Source organism: Haematobia irritans, chromosome 3, assembly GCF_050003625.1.
Source record: "Haematobia irritans isolate KBUSLIRL chromosome 3, ASM5000362v1, whole genome shotgun sequence".
In the NCBI taxonomy this organism is placed as follows: Eukaryota; Metazoa; Arthropoda; class Insecta; order Diptera; family Muscidae; genus Haematobia; species Haematobia irritans.
In genome coordinates this window covers 20703982-20727558 of record NC_134399.1, presented here as the reverse complement: position 1 = coordinate 20727558, position 23577 = coordinate 20703982, and the positions used below count along the sequence as shown (strand labels likewise).

At 35.2% G+C, this 23577-nt stretch overlaps 1 protein-coding gene across 1 annotated transcript in view; it reads left to right on the top strand.

The window, feature by feature from the left end:
- Nucleotides 1-23358, top strand: part of PsGEF (Protostome-specific GEF) — a 244468-nt gene extending 221110 nt beyond the window's left edge. The window contains exons 15-21 of the mRNA XM_075301413.1: nucleotides 4162-4277; nucleotides 10841-10922; nucleotides 14371-15165; nucleotides 16101-16753; nucleotides 16817-17491; nucleotides 17555-17687; nucleotides 22837-23358. Of these exons, the coding sequence (XP_075157528.1) occupies nucleotides 4162-4277; nucleotides 10841-10922; nucleotides 14371-15165; nucleotides 16101-16753; nucleotides 16817-17491; nucleotides 17555-17687; nucleotides 22837-22923 (2541 nt within the window). The 3' untranslated portion in view covers nucleotides 22924-23358. The remainder of the gene's footprint in view (nucleotides 1-4161; nucleotides 4278-10840; nucleotides 10923-14370; nucleotides 15166-16100; nucleotides 16754-16816; nucleotides 17492-17554; nucleotides 17688-22836) is intronic.
- Nucleotides 23359-23577: the final 219 nt, after the last annotated feature.

Below are 23577 nucleotides of genomic sequence, written 5' to 3'. Positions count from 1 at the left end.
TGTAAGTTAGTAGACAAAATAAAGGTCAATTAAATACGTATATATTCAGTTCTTGGCCGATATATATAGGGAAGAAATAATTACGAACCGATATGAACTTTTGTGCTGTAATTATGGAGTCAGAATTGAAATATGGGGGTCGCTTTATATGGGGGCTATATAGAATTATGAACACGAATCTACCAAAAATGACGGATTCTTTACTGTTTGGTAGATTGGTAGAATTCTTGATGTTTTGGAAGATTTTGCAATATATTCCTCTCCAACCATGAAATGCTTCCTAAATTTTCTATAGAAATTACTTTTTGGGATCTTGAGATAGGTTTATATGGGGGCTATATATAATTACGGACTGATATGGACCAATTTTTGCATGGTTGTTAGAGACTATATACCGGATTTTCAGCCGGATCGGATTAAATTTGCTTTTCGTAGAGGCCCCGCAAGCCAAATCTTGGGATCGGTTTATATAGGTTTTTATAGAAAATTTTGTCAAAATTTTATTTCTATAGAAACTTTTTGGAAAATTTTATGTCTATAGAAAATGTTTGTAAAATTTTATTTCTATAGAAAATTTTGTCAAAATTTTATTTCTATAGAAAATTTTGTCAAAATTTTATTTCTATAAAAAATTTTGTCAAAATTTTATTTCTATGGAAAATTTTGTTAAAATTTTATTTTTATGAAAAAATTTGTCAACATTTTGTTCTTATGAAAATGTTGTCAAAATTTTATTTCTATATAGATTTTTGTCGAAATGTTATTTTTATAGAAAATTTTGTCAAAATTTTATTTCTATAGAAAATTTTGTCAAAATTTTATTTCTACAGAACATTTTATCGAAAGTAGAAAATTTGGCAAAATTTTATTTCTATAGAAAATTTTGTCAAAATTTTATTTCTATAGAAAATTTTGTCAAAATTTTGTTTCTATAAAAAATTTTGTCAAAATTTTATTTCTATAGAAAATTTTCTTAAAATTTTATTTCTATAGATTTTTTTTTTTAAATTTTATTTCTATAGAAAATTTTGTTAAAATTTTATTTCTATAGAAAATTTTGTCAAAATATTTTTATAGAAAATTTTGTTAAAATTTTTTTCTATAGAAAATGTTGTTAAAATTTTATTTCTGTAGAGATTTTTGTCCAAATTTTATTTCTATAGAGATTTTTGTCCAAATTTTATTTCTATTGAAAATTTCGTCAAAATTTTATTTCTATAGAAAATTTTCTTAAAATTTTATTTCTATAGAAAATTTTCTTAAAATTTTATTTCTATAGAAAACTTTGTCAAAATTTTATTTCTATAGAAAATGTTGTCAAAATTTTATTTCTATAGAAAATTTTCTTAAAATTGTATTTCTATAGAGATTTTTGTCGAAATTTTATTTCTATAGAAAATTTTGTCAAAATTTTATTTCTATAGAAAATTTTGTCAAAATTTTAATCCTACAAAAAATGTTGTCAAAATGTTATTTCTATAGAAAATTTTGTCAATATTTTATTTCTATAGAAAATTTTATTTCTATAAAACATTTTATCAAAAGTAGAAAATTTGGCAAAATTTTATTAGATTCAGGCTCATATAGGCTATTCAGTCCATTGTGATACCACATAACTAAAAGTACCTATTACATATGGGCACTTCTAGTTTTAACCGCTGAACCTTCTCGATTATTTCCATCTGTTGAACCAACCAGATTGTTCCAAACACATTACCAGACTGCTTAAGTTAACGTTTTCCAGGTCCGCCAGCAATCCAAGCTATATGCCCCCAAAATCTGCTTACGCCTTACACAAAATGCAGTACACTCACACAAGAGGTGTTTTATTGATTCCTTTTCCTCCGCATCATTACAGCTCATACAATAGTCATTATACTTCGTACCAATAGTTTTTGCAAAATCGCCTATCAGGCAGCGACCGTTTATAGCAGATATCAGGAGTGATATCTGGCGTCTCGGGATCACAAGTATATCTAGTGTGCGGTTTAAGTTTAAATGGGGCCATATTTGCTTGGTGTCATTACAACCCTTGCAATTCTCCCATCGAACATTTGCCATCATGACAGCCTTCTCACGCAGTAAGAGCTTGCAGGTAGCCAACAGATTCTAGTTCCCTAGCCTTGCTAGCTCATCTGCTTCGCAATTCCCCGGTATGTTCCTATGGCCAGGCACCCATATTAGGTGAATATTGTACTGCTCAGCCATCTCATTGAGTGATTTGCGGCATTCGATGGCCGTTTTCGAGTTGAGGAGTCCAAGGATATTATTGCAGGTTGACTGTCTGAGTATATATTAATGCCAATATTGCTTGGAGCATTACTTCTCAGCCAATTCACCACTTCTCCTATTTGCTAATATTTCAGCCTGAAAAACACTACAGTGATCAGGTTATCTTTTCGCTATTCGAAGTTCCAGATCTTTAGAATATACTCCGAAACCGACTTGTCCATCCAATTTGGAGCCATCCGTGTAGAAATCTATATATCTTTTATTCCCGGACCTTGGGGAATGAACGGATGGTATTGAAACCAGGGATGGAAAATACAATTTTTAAGAATGTACAAAAAAGGTACTTTTTTGAGCGAAAAAGTATTTTTCACTACTTTTAATAAAAATTCCATTGGAAGATTATTGTCAAGAGCTCCCTTAAATTGAATTTTAAAGAAAATAAAATTTTGTTTGCCAACTCCTAAATTTTAAATATTTTCTTTTTTTAGCCTTATATTCGCTTACAAAGACTACCGTAGTATTGTAATCGCGGCTGCCACAGCTCTACTTTATGGTACTACATAAATTTTCTCTGGATAAATAAAAATAATTTTTTCCAAAATTTTCTATAGAAATAAAATTTTAACAAAATTTTCTATTGAAAAAAAAATTTGACAAAATTTTCTATTGAAAAAAAATTTTTGACACAATTTTCTATAGAAATAAAATTTTGACACAATTTTCTAGAGAAATAAAATTTTGACAAAATTTCATATAGAAATAAAATTTTGACAAAATTTCCTATAGAAACAAAATTTTGACAAAATTTCCTATAGAAACAAAATTTTGACAAAATTTCCTATAGAAATAAAATTTTAACAAAATTTCCTATAGAATTAAAATTTTAACAAAATTTCCTATAGAAATAAAATTTTGACAAAATTTCCTATAGAAATAAAATTTTGACAAAATTTCCTATAGAAATAAAATTTTGACAAAATTTTCTATAGAAATAAAATTTTGACAAAATTTCCTATAGAAAAAAAATTTTGAAAAAATTTCCTATAGAAATAAAATTTTGAGAAAATTTCCTATAGAAATAAAATTTTGACAAAATTTCAAATAGAAATAAAATTTTGACAAAATTTCATATAGAAATAAAATTTTGACAATATTTTCTTTATTTTTGCAAAATAAAAATTGTTCTTAAATTTTTCTCCAAATTTTGGTAGATTACTTTTTTCTCAAGTTTCGACATAAATTGTAATATTTGGCATTATTTTAGAACGCGATCGATAACTTCTTATCTAGATAGTGTTCGTGTGGAAGCGTAATATATAACCACGTGCTTTTTCGACTAAAACACTATTGAAATTCAAGCAAATCGTATCTGTGACTATGGCTTTTACAATATCGAGGTTTTCTTTCCGCGTGAAATTGTCTGTTTTGCCAAATTTGTAAAGACTATTAGCAAATAAGTTTGTTAAAGACTTTCTTAAAATATTAAAATATTTTGTCAAAACTGTTGTACTATATATCTGATATCGGCTCAAAAATGACTATACAAAAGGTACTAAATCATTCGCCGGGGTACTACGGTACTGACCAGTGTGAAAAAGTATTGAAAAAGTACTATAGTACAGCATTTTCCATCCCTGATTGAAACGTGAACGTCATTAACGATTATCTCTGTGGGTCTTTGATGGGATTATAAAGAGACTTCTTGGCTTTCAATTTTGGCCTATATTGTAACTATCAAATCAATTAAATCAGTTTAAAAATTAATTGAAGGTGGTGAAGAAATCACTAAAATTTGTAATCAATTATAACTGAAGCAATTTGAATTAAAACATTATTGGGGTCAATTAATTTCATGATTGTACCAGAAGCTATTTTTTTACATATTTATGTATTTTATTCTATTTACATATTCTATTTTATCCCATTTAGTCTCCCACAAAATCCAGTAATTCTTTGAATGACGATGATGATACAGAACTTATGATGGATGAATTATTAATGGCTCCACCTATGTCAGCTAGCTCTATAAGAGGATTATTACCACGGTAAGTAAAGAAATACTAAACAATTTTCTTAGAGTAACTTTAAATAAAAAAACCTCTGAGGAAGTCTTAATCGATTTCTCTTTTGTGTTTTTGTAGTAACAAATAAAATAATATATTTAGATTTTGAGAAACAAAACTAGCCTCTATATTTATAACTTCCCAGGCAATTATAGAGTAAATTCTTAGTTAGTCTCTCTATCTATTTGCCAATATAAAATAAATATTTTTGTGTATTTTTTTGTCTTTACTAAATATTTATAATATCGTATTTGATTATAATAATTTCGTAAATATTTCTCTCATTTTTCCCCCCTCTCATGTATTTTTTTCTGTAGATTTTACAGGTTAATATTGTTAAATGCTTTTACAAAAAAACTCATTATGCATCTCATTATATAATTGTAATTTCATCTTCTATATAAGCATAGACATCATATAGATCGTTATAATTAGTTTTGGATAGAATCAAATATAGCTAGCTAATGTAAGGTTTAGTAAAAAAGCTTTTTAGAATTTATGATATTTCGATAGAATTCTTTGAAGTAAAATTGACTTGGTGTTTTTTAAACAATTATTAGAATATCAGAAAAAAAATAAATAATTAATATATAGATCCATTGCCATAGGTGTAGCTAAGGGTAGTATTGAAGAGGCAATTATAAAATAAAATAATAAAAATATGTGACTATAGATTAAGGTAGTGACAACCACTACTTTTTTATAAAATAAAATAAATTCAATAAATAAAAATTATGATAGAAAGGATGAGCTAGATCATAGGACAACCCAAATACTTGTTTGCCTGGTAACGTGAGATGAGGAAACTAGACTTCTCTCTTCAACGTAGCCTAAAATTCTAAAAATATGTACCCGCATTACTCGAATGGGCACGAGAATGAAATCAAAAAGTGAAATCAAATGACAGTTTGTATTTGGGGAATATACCCAAATATCTTTGATTCTGAAATACCTCAGGATAACCAATTTTAGCCAAATTGTATAAAAATTGCGGTGTCTAGATGCTGAAGACCTCAAATATCACATCGAGAGATCTGTCTATATGGGGGTTATACCAAAACATGGACCCTTCTTACCATATTTATTACACCTATTTTTATAACCTCCACCATAGGATGAGGGGGTATATTAACTTTGTCATTCGTCATTCATTCATCCGATCCGGTTGAAATTTGGTACGTGGTGTTTGGTATATGATCTCTAACAACCATGCAAAAATTGGTCCATATCGGTTCATAATTATATATAGCCCCATATAAACCGATCCCCAGATTTGACTTCCGTAGCCTCTTGGAGGAGAAAAATTCATCCGATCCGGTTGAAATTTGGTACAACCATGCAACAATTGGTTCATATCGATTCATAATTATATATAGTCCCCATATAAATCGATCCTCAGATTTTACCTCCTTAACCTCTTGGAGGAGTACCATTCATCCCACTCGGTTGAAATTTGGTACATTGCACTAATATATGGCCGCTAACAACCAATTTTATTTCTATAGAAAATTTTGTGAAAATTTTATTTTTATAGAAAATTTTTATTTAGAGAAATTTTTGTCAAAATTTTATTTCTATAAAAATTTTGTTAAAACTTTATTTCTATAGAAAATTTTGTCAAAATTTTATTTCTCTAGAAAATTTTGTCAAAATTTTATTTCTATTGAAAAATTTTGTCAAAATGTTATTTCTGTAGAAAATTTTGTCAATTTTTTTCTATAGAAAATTTTGTCAAAATTTTATTTCTGTAGAAGAGTTTGTTAAATTTTTATTTCTATAGAAAATTTTGTCAAAATTTAGTTCTATAGAAAATTGTTATCAAAATTGTATTTCTATAGAAAATTTTGTCAAAATTGTATTTCTATAGAAAATTTTGTCAAAATTTTATTTCTAGAGAAAAATTTTGTCAAAATTTTGTTTCTATAGAAAATTTTATCAAAATTTTATTCCTATGGAAAGTTTTCTCAAAACTTTATTTCTATTGAAAATTTTTCAAAATTTTATTTCTATAGAAAATTTTATCAAAATTTTATTTCTATAGAAAAATTTCTCAAAACATTATTTCTATAGAAAATTTTGTCAAAACTTTATTTCTATAGAAAATTTTTCAAAATTATATTTCTATAGAAAATTTTTCAAAATTTGATTTCTGTAGAAAATTTTTATCAAAATTGTATTTCTATAGAAAAACTTTGTCGAAATTTTATTTCTACAGAAAATTTTGTCAAAACTTTATTTCTATAGAAAATTGTATTTCTATTGAAAATTTTGTCAAAACTTTATTTCTATAAAAAATTTTGCCAAATTTTATTTGTATAGAAAATTTTTTCAAAATTTTATTTCTATGGAATATTTTCTCAAACTGAATTATATACGTATTTTGTCGACCTTTTTTTGTTTTTATATATACCCCGTATGGACTAACTTACAATTTAGAAGACGGTGTTAAGAAGTTTTACGTCTAGATGATGACGTCTAGATGATCAAGACCCCAAATCGGGCTATATCAAAACCGATATAGCCCATATTCGCACTTGACCTGCTTGACGAAAAAACTAGTCTCTACTCTGCGCATTATTAATAAATATATATACCTCATATAGTCGAAATTTGATATTTTGATGTGTATCAAACGGAATGACAGACTGACTATACATACCCCTATCGCCATGCCATAGTGCAAAGTATAAAAATTTTGGTTACTAGAAGCCCAATGAATCAAATCGGGATATCGTTCTGTATCAGAGAAATCATGAAAAAATTGGGACTTCTAAATGATCAAGACCCCTAGTCGGGGAATCGTTTTGATATAGCCCCAACATAGGTTATATCAAAGCCTGGTCCATCTCCGAACTTCACCTGCTTGTAGAAAAAAACAATTTTGTGCCAATTTTCAGGACGATTGCATGATTATTGATTACAACAGAGAGACCATCGGGTATAGTTATATCGTCCTAGAATTTTTGTCTACTTTATGTTCTTTATCTAGTCAAAAATTTTTGGATGTGTTTCAAATGTTATGGAAAACTTATTATAACCCCATCTGGATTCAAATTTAGATTAAGTTACAGTGACAGCAAATAACATCAGGCTGACATAGCAATTTTGTCGATATTAAGGCACTTTACAAATCTGACTGTTTGCGATTATTCCCAATGTAAAAGCTTCACACTTAGAACGAGCTCGTTGGTAGGATGCGGTATACCAAGGGAGTCCAGGTCCTTAAAATTTTATATATTTTATTATTAACAGGGATCGTGAATATTGTACAGTTCAGCCATTTCCTTGAGATATTTAAGGTAGTCTATAATAGATTTTGAGCTGACAAAATAAGAGAGTTTTTTCAAAACTTTATTTTAAAGACTTTTTTACTTGAAACATAGCATAATTACAACTTGTAGTCGAATCCGAATTTGGAAATTTAAGTTATCGTTGAAACTTTTTTAAAAGACTTTAATATCACATGAAGACAAAAAGCCGAAACAAATATATACGGCCATAAGTTCGGCCAGTCCGAATCTTATGTACCCTCCACCATGGATTGCGTAGAAACTTCTGCGAAACACTGTCATCCACAATCGAATTGCTTGGGTTGTGGTAATACTTACCGATGGCAAGGTATCTTAAAACTTCTTAACATCGTTTTCTAAATTGCGAGTTAGTCCATACGTGGTAGAAATTAGACAAATTTATTTAAATTTATATATTAGACAAATTTATGTATAGGTAAGTCTACAAATAATTACGAATTTGTATGGACTTTTGCACGGTACGTGGAGAGCCAGAATTGAATTATGGCTCTCCACGTCCCCAATCCCAATCACAATTTTTGTGTGATTGGGGATTGATTCATGTGAGGGCTATATATAACTATAGACCGACATGGATCTAGTTAAGCATGGTTGTTAACGACCATATACTAGCATAATGTACAAAATTTCAACTGACTCGAATGAAATTTGCTCCTCCAAGAGGCTCCAAAACCAAATATCGGGATCGGTTTATATGGGGGCTATATATGATTATGGACTGATATGGACCACTTTTGGCATGGGTGTTAAATATCATATACTGACACCACGTACCAAATTTCAACCAGATCGGATGAATTTTTCTTCTCCAAGAGGCTCCAAACCCAAATCTCGGGATCGGTTTATAAGGGGCTATATATAATTATGGACTGATATGAACCAATTCCTGCATGGCTGTTGGATACCACATACTAACATCACGTACCAAATTTCAACCGAATCGGATGAATTTTGCTCTTCCAAAGGGTTCCGGAGGTCAAATCTGGGGATCGGTTTATATGGGGGCTATATATAATTATGGACCGACTCGACCAATTTTTTGCATGGGTGTTTGATGCCATATATTAACACCACGTACCAAATTTCAACTGAATCAAATGAATTTTGGTCTTCCAAGAGGCTCCGGAGGTCAAATCTGGTGATCGGTTTATATGGGGGCTATATATAATTATGGACCGATGTTGACCAATTTTTGCATGGTCATTAGAGACCATATACTAACACCACGTACCAAATTTCAGCCTGATCGGATGGCATTTGCTTCTCTTAGAGGCTCCGCAAGCCAAATCAGGGGAACGCTATATATAATTATGCCAAATCTGGGGATCGGTTTATATGGGGGCTATATATAATTATGGACCGATGTGGACCAATTTTTGCATGGTTGTTAGAGACCATACACTAACACCATGTACCAAACTTTCAGCCTGATCGGATGGCATTTGCTTCTCTTAGAGGCTCCGCAAGCCAAATCAGGGGAACGCTATATATAATTATGCCAAATCTGGGGATCGGTTTATATGGGGGCTATATATAATTATGGAGCGATTTGGACCAATCTTTACATGATTTTTAGAGATTAGATGCTAACACCATGTACCAAATTTCAGCCGGATCGGATGAAATTTGCTTCTCTTACAGGCTCCGCAAACCAAATCTGGGGATCGGTTTATATGGGGGCTATATATAATTATGGACCGATGTGGACCAATTTTTGCATGGTTGTTAGAGACCATATACTAACAGCATGTACCAAATTTCAGGCGGATGGGATGAAATTTGCTTCTCTTACAGGCTCCGCAAACCAAATCTGGGGATCGGTTTATATGGGGGCTATATAATTATGGACTCTAGCTTCTCTTCAGTTGTCGAATAAATCTTTCGTCGAATAAATCTTTCGCCTCCCTACAGCATGTAGGTAGCCACCGTGGGGCAATGGTTAGCATGCCCGCCTTGCATACACAAGGTCGTGGGTTCGATTCCTGCTACGACCGAACACCAAGAAATTTTTCTGCGGTGGATTATCCCACCTCAGTAATGCTGGTGACATTTCTGAGGGTTTCAAAGCTTCTCTAAGTGGTTTCACTGGAATTTGGAACGCCGTTCGGACTCGGCTATAAAAAGGAGTTCCCTTGTCATTGAGCTTAACATGGAATCGGGCAGCACTCAGTGATAAGAGAGAAGTTCACCACTGTGGTATCACAATGGACTGAATAGTCTAAGTGAGCCTGATACATCGGGCTGCCACATATCCTAACCTAACCTAACCTAACAGCATGTACAACTACTTGTGCCAAGTTTCAAGTCGATAGCTTGTTTCGTTCGAAAGTTAGCGTGATTTCAACAGACGGACGAACGGACGGACATGCTCAGATCGACTCAGAATTTCACCACGACCCAGAATATATATACTTTATGGGGTCTTAGAGCAATATTTCGATGTGTTACAAACGGAATGACACAGTTAATATACCACCCATCCTATGGTGGATGGTATAAAAACGAATAGATTAAAAATTTTCCCCGAATCAAGTGTGCAGAACAATTAAAAATAAAAGCTAGGCAACTTCTAAAATATTTCTTCTCTGGTTCGGAATCAATACCAAAATCCTTAAGTGAAGGTCTAAATCTTTGGGTCAAAGTAGTCTTTTATTGACACATAATATACTGATGGTCGGGATATAAGGGCTGTTATAAAGAGAATTACAGGATATTTTTTTTGGTCCACCAAGTCATATCCTAGGATTCATATTGAAAAAATGGGTTTTATTTAGAAATGCTTTAAAAATATAACCAAAAGCAATATAGATTAGATTTAGTTAAAAAATCATAGTCATAGTCAATAGTCATATTTTGTCTCTCATTCTTAACATTAAATGTAATCTAAATAAAAAGTCATTTTTGTTAATCAGTAGTATTTTATAATTTTATATTTTTCCCATAAAAAATATCAAAAAATCAACGATATGTAATTCATCAACAACAAATCAAAATATTTATCATTAAATTATATAAAAAAAAATCATCATCATACAACAAAATCATAATTCATTACATAAAAAAATATTTAAAAAAATAATAATTAAAAAAAAATCACAAATATGGAATCATCAAATTCCTTAAATATTGAAAACAAATGGAAAATTCGAAATCTCATTATTTCATTAAAAAAACCTCGTACTCCATCATCATCATAACTACAATCACCTACACCCATATCATTATGGTATATAGACGACGCCTAGAACCATTGTTTGAAGAGGAAACGGAAAGTGACGAAGAGAAAACACAACAGGAAAGTGAAGAATTAAAAAAGGTGGGTCACCATTAAAAAAATTGCATGAACATAAGCAAAGCTTTGAGTTTGAATTATCTCTTAAGATATGTTTGTCACAAATATCAAAAAAAAAATCACAAAAAAATTAAAAAAAAAAACAAAATCACAGGATCACCATCATTGCATTGCTTTTGTGTTGCACAATGGGTCTAGAAATGACTCTCTTTGTCAAGAGAGAGAGTAATTTTATCCATTGTCATTCATATGCAGTTTCTCTGATATGTCTATTTCTCGCTTAAGCACTCATTCATCACATAAACTATTTTTTGTCTCTTTTTGTTCTTTTTCTTTCTTGTTTTTCTCATCCATATTTGTAATATTGTTTTTTAAATCGCAATAATTGCCATCACAATATTAAATTAATTTTTTACAAAATAATAAATGTGCCATTATTTGTATTTTGCGGTATGTGTGTGTTGGTTTATATGTAAACATTTGAAAAAATTTGCCTTGTGTATTTGTGCAAATCATTTCCACCATCCCTCTCATCAACATCACAAATCATCATTCTTCATCTTTCATTTTGCCCCCTTGGTAGAGAGTTGTAGTGAAATTAGTGAAACTCTAGCAAAACGTTCAATATTGCAAACTTGTACACATTGAAAGCAATTGATTTTGCCTCATCATACACATCATCAATCAAAAGCTTCATGGATGTTTGCAATAGTAGAAAAACAAGCTTTTAAACTTAACTTCCATCACAAAAAAAAAAACACATCATAGTCATAACGTCCCCCCACAAAACAAGAAAAGAAAACTAATCACAAAGCTTTTGGCAAGAACAAATATGGTAATAAAGCTCTTTTTCAAAGAAAAAGCTGATGGGAGCTTTTTTTTGCTAGGAGAAAGCTTTTGCAAACTTCTTTCGAACAAAACAACTATTGGAAATTTTTTCGTTAGGAAAAATATTTTGTAAGTCTTTTTCCTTAGAAAAAGGTTTTGAGATTTGAGAGCCTTTTCCCTTGGAAAAAAAACATTTTAAAGCCTTATCCCTTGGAAAAAGCTTTTCGATCCTTTTTCATAGGAAACAGCTTTTGAGAGACTTTTCCCTAGGAAAAAGCTTTTGGAGGCCTTTTTCCTTAAGAACAAGGCTTTGATAGCCTTTCCCTTGGAAAAAGGTTTTGGAACAATTTTCCTAGGAAAAAGCGTTTGAGAAACTTTTCACTAGGAATCACGTTTTTTAGGATTTTTCCGTAAGAAAAAGCTTTTGAGAGCCTTTTCCCTAGGAAAAAGTTTTTTGAGAGTTTTTTCCCTAGGAAAATTTTTTGGGCTTTTCCCAAAGAAAACATTTTAAAGCATTTCCCCTAAGAACAGGGTTTTAAGAGGCTTTCCATTTACAAAAGCTTTTGAGAGCTTTTTTTCTAGAAAAAAGTTGTTTGAGAGTCTTTTCCCTAAGAAAAACCTTTTGCAAGCCTTTCCCTAAGAACAAAGCCTTTTTTTAAGAACCTTTCCTAGGAAACACGTTTTGGAAGATTGTTTCCGTAAGAAAAAGCTTTTGAGAGCCTTTTCCCTAGGAAAAAGCTTTTTGAGAGTTTTTTCCCTAGGAAAATTTTTTGGGCTTTTCCCAAAGAAAACATTTTAAAGCATTTCCCCTAAGAACAGGGTTTTAAGAGCCTTTCCCTTTAAAAAAGCTTTTGAGAGCTTTTCCTCTAGAAAAAAGTTTTTTGAGAGTCTTTTCCCTAAGAAAAATATTTTGCAAGCCTTTCCCTTAGAAAAAACTCTTCAGGGCTTTTTCCCTAAGAACGAAACCTTTTTCTAGGAAACAGCTTTTAAGAGCCTTTCCTAAGGAAAAGCTTTTGGGAGTTTTTCTCGCAGAAAGATCTTTTGGAAACCCTTTTCCTAGGAAAAAGCTTTTGAGAGACTTTTCTCTAGGCAAACCCTTTATAAACCTTTTCCCTAAGACTAAGCTTTTGAGAACCTTTCCTTAGAAACAGCTTTTAAGAGCCTTTCGTTGGAAAAGCTTTTAAGAGCCTTTTCCCCAGGAAAACGATTTTTTAGAGTCTTTTTCCTAGGAAAAAAAAAACTTTCGGAAGCCTATTTCCCAAAGAGAGGAAGTTTTGGAAACAGATTCCCCTAAAGAACAGGGTATTGAGAGCCTTTCCCTTGGAAAACCTTTTGGAAGCCATTTTCCTAGGAAAAAGCTTTTAAGAGACTTTTTGCTAGGAAACCCTTTTTGGACGCTTTTGAGAGTCTTTTCCCCAGGAAAACGTTTTTTTAAGACTTTTTCCTAAGAAAAAACTTTAGGAAGCCTATTTCCCAAAGAAGAAGTTTTGGAAGCAGATTCCCCTAAAGAACAGGGTATTGCGAGCCTTTCCCTTGGAAAATCTTTTGGAAGCCATTTTCCTAGGAAAAAGCTTTTGAGAGACTTTTTGTTAGGAAACCCTTTTTGGGCGCTTATGAGAGCCTTTTCCTTGAAAAAAAAGGTTTGAAAGTCTTTTCCCTAAGAACAAACTTTTAAAGCCTTTTCCCTAAGACTAAGCTTTTGAGAGCCTTTCCGCAGGAAAAAGCTTTTGGTCGCTTTTTCGATAGGAATAAGTTTTCGGAAGCCTTTTTCCTAAGCAAATACTTTTGCAAGCTTCTTTCGCAGAAAAAACTGTCGGAACTGTTTTTCTAGAAACAAGGTTTTGTTAGCCTTTTTCCCTTGAAAAAACTTTCGAAAGCATTTTCCCTAAGAACAAGCTTTTGAAAGCCCTTTCCCTAAGGACAAACTTTTCAGAGGCTTTTTCCTAGGAAAGTGCTTTTGGGAAATTTTCCTTCAGAAAAAGGTTTCATCCAAGAGAAGCTGTTTTTGAAAGCTTTTTACCGAGAAAAAGCTTTTGGCGAATAATATATGCAATACACTTTCATACGATCATTATGCAAAAATTCATAGATCATCATTGGAAAGCTTCCATTCCAAGAGAAGCCTAAGAATAAGCTTTAAAGCCTTTTTCCTTAAAAAAAAACTTTTCCAGGTTCTTTCGAAGAAAAACTTTTTCTCTAGGAAAAAGCTTTCGTTAGCCTTTTCCCTAAGAACAATCTTTTGAAGGTATTTCTCTTGGAAAAAGTTTTTTCCTACAAATCTTTTCCCTAAAAATAAGCTTTTGAGAGGCTTTTTCCTATGAAAGAGCTTTGAAAGCCGTTTCCTCTAAAAACCCTTTTGAAGCGTTCCTTCCAAGAGAAGGTTTTTTTTAAAAACGTGAAAGCTTTTTGCGAATGAAATATGAAACAAACTTTCATTAAGATCATAATACAAAAATTCATAGATCATTGGAAAGCTTTTCTCTCCCCCAAAGAAAAAAACTCCCCTGAAGTTCTTTTTTTTTTAGAAAAAAGAGAGATTTTTACCATCTCCGTTTCTCTTGCTAAAACTTATAAGCAATCATAAGATATAGCTTGCTTTAAACCAGAATTGATTAGTTGAATTCTATTTCAAAAAAATTGGTAGGGGGAAACAACGACAAATGGCCACTATTTAGAGGATTCGGAAGCTGGAAGTTCCAGCGAGGAGGAGGAGGAGGAGATGGGGGAGGAGGAGGGGGATCCAATCTCAATGGAAGAACGTCTACAACCTCAACTACAAACCACCCAAGCAGGCCCCAGACCTTTGAGCAAACCTCTAGCTGGTCTACACGATCTTCCTCCGGCTGTACTGAAGGCCTCATCTTGCGAGTACCTCTTGGATCAACATACAACCCACAGCATCATGATTCCTATAACAACTACCGCAATCAGCGATCCTACATCAATGGTGGTTACAACTTCTCCGAGCAAGCAGTTCAAAACAATCGTCAATCCTATCACCACCGGCCCTACAGCAACGGCTTGCTTAACGACCACAATGGGGACGTCGTCGATGACGACGACGACGACGATGATGAGGACAGCGACGATGATGAAAGCTACGACAACGATGACAGCCACATCCTCGGAGACAATGACGACGACCTCTTCTACGATGGCCTCAATAACACAGACAACACCGAGTCCGGTAGTCTCGTTGGCATCTACAACAACCAGCAACGTGAACGTCACTACCAAGAGCGAGAAAGACGTCAGCTACGTCAGCAAGGTGGGGCTACCAGTGGCCCCGGTAGTAGGGTCCACAGTGGAGAAGGGCGAAACGAAAACCTTGCCACGACCAGCGAAATTTATACCACCTCCACCGCCGCCACGTCGTCTCTTATTGACTCAAACAAATCTCAAGACAAGTGGAACGGCTACAAAATCACCACCAAAAGCGGTAAGTAAATAAAAAAGTATTGACAAATTTGAAGGAATTTGATTTATACAACAATGTGGTAACTCTTGTGACACTCTCTCTCTCTCTCTTTCTCTCATATCAAAGAGTACAGGAAGACATTATTTATATTCAAAACAAAAAAAAAAAATAATATGGGACCATTCCGAAAGCCTAGTTAGGATCTGGATAAGTTGTCGATCAAGAATGTTGCCATATTTCAAGGAATATGCATTCTTCATCAATGTGGTAACTCGTGCGAAACTCTCTCTCTCTCTCTGTAGCTCCTATGCCAAAGAGTGCAGCAGTACACTATTTATATTCTAAATAAGACTGAATATGAAGCTGTTCCGAAGGCCTACTACAGGCCTGAATATGAAAGAGGTTACCGATGTCCAGTTCCATTAAGAATGTTATTATAATTGAAGGAATAGGATTTCTTCAGAAATGTGGTAACTCTTGTGACACTCTCTCTCTCTCTCTCTCTGTCTTATATCAAAGAGTGCAGCAATGCATTACATATATTATAAATAAGTTTGAATATTAATGGGATTAGGATATTCGTGCTATTCCAGAAGCCTAATGGTCCTGGATATGAAAGAGATCACTGATACCCTGGTCGTCCCTTCTCATTCCGCCAACCATGAACCATTTGTGTACCAGTTGTTACCATCGAAAATAGGTTCTGGAGTTCTTTGGCCCTGGAATGTCTGTTTGGCCTCACAAATTTAGGAACTTAGTTTCGATATTTCGTTCTCTTGGTTAACATTTTAACCCCTTCCTAGAACCGGTTATGAACCGCTTCTTCCATAAGTTTGATAACTGGTCACATATAGTAGCTACCTTCATTCCTATTTACAACCAGAAGGGAAGAGTATCTGACTCATTTCTTTCTCACCAATTTCCAATTTAAAGATCATCTCTTATACATTCCTTAGCCCCAACCTCAACGAAAGTCTGGCGTTTCTGCTGACAATGGCTCCTCCGTGGGTGCCAAAGTCGACGACATGTGCGTCGCAAAGCCCACGGAAACAAATATACTCGCGCCTCAACACACTGCAACGACGACGACGACGATGACCAAGACGAAGACAACAGCGACACCGAAACCTACAGACAAAGTGGATGTTTGCGATACCAAAGACTATTCCGCAGACAACGCCAAAGTTCCGACTGTGTTCGACTCAACGAAACCTCCGCAGGAGCAACAGAGACTATCGTCAACAATAATCGAGACCTCACTACTGAGCATGGTGGACAATATCAACAGCAGCAGCAGCAGACCACGTTACACATCATCAACAACAGTTTCGATGATGAAGGCGAGGGGGCCGGCGAAACAAGAAATCAAGAGTCGAACACGAATGGCCTCAGCAACGAGGGAAGAATTGGAGGAACAGATGCTAGTGGAGATGGAATGGATGGAACGAGAACAAGGAAGAGATTCCACATTGATCTATGCACAGCGCGAAGCAGTTGGCTTGGCCTTAAGTCCTCGCCTCGAGATGCGTTTGGCCCTGAATCAAGACGTAATGGGAGACGAAGACTCGATAAGTTACGATCCTGGACCCGAACAAATAACTACTCTGGTGTAAGTATTACTACGATCATAAGCAAAAAAGAGAATCCCATGATAATTTTCTCTTTTCTATAGGCAAGACCTCTCCACGTTTCATCGTCTGACGGGACGAGATTTATTGAATCGCTCAGCCATGAATCGAGTTCAACCAAAAGAGGCTGTCATATCGTACTCTCAACAGCGAAACTCGAAGATGGATACGCCCACTGTGAATCGCAGACCACGACCTCAACTCAACAGCAGCGTTCAAGACGCTACAATAATGACGGGGACAGAGACAGCGGCTCCAGTTCCGGGTTCGTCAATGCCTTTCGGTGGCTCGGCACGTGTCGCCGGCGTTCCACAACACCTGCAGCCAAATCGAAATACATGGAGCAATTCTGCATATGTGGATCAAAGCAGAGACGGGAACGTAAGCGACGCAAACAACAGCGACGACAGCAAATTAAGCGATCTGGAAATCTTAGCGAGACGCGAGAAGATATATTGCATGTCTCAATTGAGGAGTGGCTCACGAGCCAAGATGGCGAAGACGACGAAAACGACAACAACGAAAACAACAACCGCATCGGCACAGACAACGATGACAGACAGCAATTTATCGAACAATCCTCTGATGAGGACGACGAGTTCTACTTCGATGGGCGGTGTGAGTGAAAACACTGGAAACGGGTCAAAATCTGGCCAGAGACAACGTAAAATAGGCCGTGATGAGTCTGCACTGATGGAAACTGGCAAGGCTAATAAGTTGTAAGATAAATTGCTAATATTGAGAACTAAAATGAAGATGTTTTAATCTGTATTATCTTGCAGAATAAATTTTATTAAACGTCGTAATTCTGAAGTACCCTCAAGCGCCAATAACTCACAAACCTCGCTTAATGATTCGAATTCCAGTAGCACGCCTCAGCACAAACAGCCACCCACGTCGCCACGCAAGGATAATGTAAGTACATGAAAAATTTAATAATTTCTAAATAATTTTTGTGCCCCACGTTGGGCGCCAGTTAGATCGAAGACAACAAGAAGCCACGAATTTCTACTTTTGTGACTTCCATGATACCCAAAAATTTACATTGAAAGCTTTCGCGCTTTCACTGTCTCTGTAAACGATATGTTGAAAAATTGAATTTTTCTTCTGTCATTCCTCCTCTCGGGATTCCTGGAGTACTTAATAGATAAAGAAAAACTTGCCATAGCTTCTTCTCAATCTTACATTTTGTTCGTTACCCTCTTTCACATCTCTAGTTTCATTTCTTTAATTTTAGTATCAGTTGGGTGAATACGACGAATTCTATCTCATTAATCAGAGGTTCCTCTCCCTGAATGTTCTGAGGAACGCTACTTTATTTAAGCATAGATATACTCGATGTGTCCCTTTCAATATGACAATGTCAAATGCTTGGACTTCGGCATGTAATAGCCAGAAATTTGGATATTTAGGTTTCTTGGATATCTGGATATTTAGAAATCTGGATATTTAGGTTTCATGGATATTGGATCCTCATGGTTCTCATCCTCTGGTGTGCCACTGATATGTATATGAGTTCTTTCGTCGACTTATTTTCGCCAAGCTCTCTTATAGTATGATGTCCCCTCTCTCTCATAGTATGAAGTCCCTCTGATGGGTTGGCGTTAACATGGACAGAGGTGTCTTACGAAGCTGAGCAATTTACTTCTTTCAATATTCTTCGCAACAAGAGACAAAAATATAGTCCACTACCAATTCAAGGGTTTAAGAACCGCAAAATCGTTCATATTTTCCAAATGCCGCGAATTTTGAATACGCTGATGTTCTGATAGTAAGATAGTTCGCCTTAGTCATCAGTTTTGACAATGAATCTGGGGGTGCTCAATAAATTGTAATCAGAAATTCGACCGGTACCAAATATCTGGATATTTAAAGGTACTCGGAAATTCGAAACCATTTTTTTCCAAACATCTTCCGTATTTTCACAAAAAGACAATTTAGTTCCGTTAGACCATTTAGGTCTACTTCTGTAGGGATTTAGCATTTCTGAAGCCAGGTGAGCATTTTCTTATATGGGGTTCGTGGACTTTGGTTTGGCATAGTCCCTAATGTGGATCCGTAGGATTTTTGACCTTTGCCGTTTTTGAAATTCGATAATCTATAGGTTCTGACGTGGATATAAAACTCTCGATTCTAACATCTATCCATTGTCAAAATCTGGTTTTAGTAATGGTCGTCGTGGTCGTGAGTTCGATTCCTGCGTCGACCGAAGACCAAAAAGTTTTCTACCTTTCCCCTTCCTTTTGCCGTATAAAACTCCTGTCCCGGAAGCTGCTTGTAGTCGGCTTTGACGTAGGTTTCGTCGTCCATTACCACGCAGTCAAACTTCGTCAGCATCGTCGTGTACAGTCTCCGGGATCGCACTTTGGCCGTCGTATTTTGTTTATCATCGCGATTTGGAGTCACTACCTTCTTTTAAGTCGATAGGCCGGCTCGTTTTTTGGCTCGATGCACGGTTGTAGACGATACACCCAGCTTATTTGCGGCATCTCGGAGAGAGAGGTTAGGGTTTCGCTTGAAACTACCGGCAACTCTCTTTGTCGTCTCAGCGGTTTCCGGTTTTCGATTTCCCCCCGATCCAGACTTCCTGGCTGTCGACAAACGTTCCCCAAACACTTTAATTACATTTGTAACGGTTGATTTGGCAACTTTTAGCGATTTTGCCAGCTTTGCGTGCGAGTAGCTCGGATTTTCGCGATGCGCGAGCAAAATTTTGATACGCTGCTCTTCTTGCGTGGGCGGCATTTTGACAACTGAAGAGTGAATTCCAAAATCAAAATAGGGGCAACATTCTACACACACACACCTTCAAAATGAGGGGTGTTCAGGTTTTTTAAATGCAAAATTGAAAGAAATACGTCAAGTTTATATTGACCAAATTTTGACCGTATCACCCTTTAAAGAACTGAATATAGAAATCCCAATGAGGTTAAACCACTTGATGTATAGGCTATAGTATGTTTTGTTTAACTACTGCATACTCCTGGATCCCGATAGCTGGACAAAAATCTCTTTCGTTATATAGCGTTTACCGAAACGGTAAAAGTCGCGACAGGTTTCAACGTACTTTGAGTAATCTGCGAGTGATACGAAGAGAAACTCAGTATCACTGCTGTATTGGCAGTTAACTAAACTAATTTAGTGATAGTAATCTTCTCCTACCCAAGCTAAAACCATTACTGCATTCAGGAATCCTGTGTGTTCAAAGAATCTCTGCAGAAAAGTTCTTCCTGGAACTTCGTAACAACTTTCATCTTTAAGGACGTAGGCAGATAACCTAGACCAATTGTTTTGGAACTCTTAGCAAACCCTTATTACCTGACTGTGACTATAAAAGATCTAGGCGATCTGAAGGCAGAAAATGTCACATTAGTCATCTGGGAGCCACCGTGGTGCAATGGTTAGTATGCCCGCCTTGCATACACAAGGTCGTGGGTTCGACCGAACACCGAAAAGTTTTTCAGCGGTGGATTATCCCACTTCAGTAATGCTGGTGACATTTCTGAGGGTTCTAAAGCTTCTCTAAGTGGTTTCACTGCAATGTGGAACGCCGTTCGGATTCGGCTATAAAAAGGAGGTCGTTTGTCATTGATCTGAAGGCAGAAAATGTCGCATTAGTCATCTGGGAGCCACCGTGGTGCAATGGTTAGTATGCCCGCCTTGCATACACAAGGTCGTGGGTTCGACCGAACACCGAAAAGTTTTTCAGCGGTGGATTATCCCACCTCAGTAATGCTGGTGACATTTCTGAGGGTTCTAAAGCTTCTCTAAGTGGTTTCACTGCAATGTGGAACGCCGTTCGTACTCGGCTATAAAAAGAAGGTCGTTTGTCATTGAGCTTAACATGGAATTGGGCAGCACTCAGTGATAAGAGAGAAGTTCACCAATGTGGTATCACAATGGACTGAATAGTCTAATGGCGATTTCGATTGGGAAAAAAGGTGCAACATTCTCGAAATTGAATGGAAAATATGAAGGACACTGCCATAGATTTTTGATCCTGTATCCTGCACAATATTATGAATTAACAATAACTTTGGAATGACACTATCATTGGGGGGAAAATGCAATGAGGGAAAAAGTAGGGTAACACCAAGGCAACATAAAGGGTGATTTGTTAAGAGCTTGATAACTTTTTTTTTTTTTAAAACGCATAAAATTTGCAAAATCTCATCGGTTCTTTATTTGAAACGTTAGATTGGTCCATGACATTTACTTTTTGAAGATAATTTCATTTAAATGTTGACCGCGGCTGCGTCTTAGGTGGTCCATTCGGAAAGTCCAATTTTGGGCAACTTTTTCGAGCATTTCGGCCGGAATAGCCCGAATTTCTTCGGAAATGTTGTCTTCCAAAGCTGGAATAGTTGCTGGCTTATTTCTGTAGACTTTAGACTTGACGTAGCCCCACAAAAAATAGTCTAAAGGCGTCAAATCGCATGATCTTGGTGGCCAACTTACCGGTCCATTTCTTGAGATGAATTGTTCTCCGAAGTTTTCCCTCAAAATGGCCATAGAATCGCGAGCTGTGTGGCATGTAGCGCCATCTTGTTGAAACCACATGTCAACCAAGTTCAGTTCTTCCATTTTTGGCAACAAAAAGTTTGTTAGCATCGAACGATAGCGATCGCCATTCACCGTAACGTTGCGTCCAACAGCATCTTTGAAAAAATACGGTCCAATGATTCCACCAGCGTACAAACCACACCAAACAGTGCATTTTTCGGGATGCATGGGCAGTTCTTGAACGGCTTCTGGTTGCTCTTCACTCCAAATGCGGCAATTTTGCTTATTTACGTAGCCATTCAACCAGAAATGAGCCTCATCGCTGAACAAAATTTGTCGATAAAAAAGCGGATTTTCTGCCAACTTTTCTAGGGCCCATTCACTGAAAATTCGACGTTGTGGCAGATCGTTCGTCTATTCATGATGAAATGTCAAAGCATACTGAGCATCTTTCTCTTTGACACCATGTCTGAAATCCCACGTGATCTGTCAAATACTAATGCATGAAAATCCTAACCTCAAAAGAATCACCCTTTATTTTTTGCGAATCGAAAACGCCATAAGTGAGCCTGATACATCGGGCTGCCACCTAACCTAACCATTAGTCATCTGCCAGCTGAGCCGTTTTAGTCTTGTGTTGCACTATCAGTAGTGTTGGGTACATGAGAAATTGCTTTTCGAAAGCAATACGAAATCCTGAGAAGTACCGGAACAAAAGGGGAAACAATGAAATCTCAGTAATGCGACAAAAAACAGAACTCGGAAGCTCCTGAGGTGTTCTGAAGATCTGGGCAGAATTTTTTTCCTGAATCTTCGTAACAGCCTTCATCTCCAATATCGTAGGCAGATAACTTGCACCAATTGAAACTATTAGCAAACCCTTATTGCCAGACTAATACTATAAAAGATTTAGGCGATCTGAAGGCAGAAGAGGATCGCCATGACCATTTGCTTTCACGATAAATATTCCAGTGTTGATACGGAAAATATCTGCAGAGGAATTTTGCAGAACGAAAGCTAGAACTCAAACAAACGATAAAAACTAGCAGGGAGAAAGTAAACCTTTAAGCGGAGATACGTTGCACGAGATCTCATAGTAATAACGGATTATAAAAACGACGAAGAGATGTATGGCGAAAAGTATTCAGCATTGTTTAAAGTTTTCGGCTCAGGGAAAAAGCTTCATATGAGATGAAATTGATATTGGGGCGAATTTTTTTCTTCCATTTGCAATCTCTCAATCTTGGACATTTTGAAAAGGTTACATCTTTCAAATGTGGATAATTTTCGTGAGACGTTCGATATATTTTCACATAAAAGGCCATCTTCCAAATATGGCAACATTTGAGCGAACGTGAGTGTCCACTTATGAAAGGTTTCATTGTAATAAAAATCCTTTTTAATATAAACCAGAAACAACTACGTGAAACTAATCCATAAAACTCTGAAATTCAAACCCACAGATATATTCCTAATCGATCCATTCCCTTTGTGTATATAAGCTACCTTGATTAAATGCATTATCCCTAACTTCTATTTATTTTTTCATTTTCTCTTTCAGGACAAGCCGTCGTTGAATCGCCGCCTATGGAAACAAATTACAAAACGACGACGTTCCAATTCTGTTTCCGAGCTAGTGGCGTCTTAAAAGACACCTCCCCTCTAGCACAGAGCTTTTCTTGTTATAAAGTCACTTATACACCTCAAACAAAACACACGAACCTTGTGATGCAAATCCAATTGAATCCAGTCCAAAATAAAATCGAATCGAAGTTTTTGTTAATTCGGGTTGCAATTTTTTTTTATAGATAGTCCAACTAAGTAGAATGACTAAATTTGTTAGTGTTCCCTCGAACGTAGAGAGTTTGTTAAAGAACGATTATCACTTTTTTTGGTAGATTTTCGAAACACTGAAAGAAAGAACAAAAACAAAAATTGTGAAGTAACAAAAAGAAAAATCCATTTTGAAAATGAACTGATTTACTATTAGATTAAGGCTTTCGACGTTTAGAACATTATGGTATTAGAAAGTTCTATTTATGATTAAGTTTTGGATATTTAAGTATGTGAGAAAAAGGTCAATTTATTCAAACTGAAAGGTATCATAAAATGAAAATTTGAAAAATTTAAGTTTTTGATAGAGTGGGTTTTAAATTTATAATAATTAAATTAAGAGATCAGAGAGTTGTTAACTAAAATTGTCCTGAGCTGAACTATTGACATCGGAATAAAGGTGTCGGTTTCGATTCAGCGAAACTACAGAGTTTCAGATAAGTCTACTGACAATTATTCTTCATTCCAA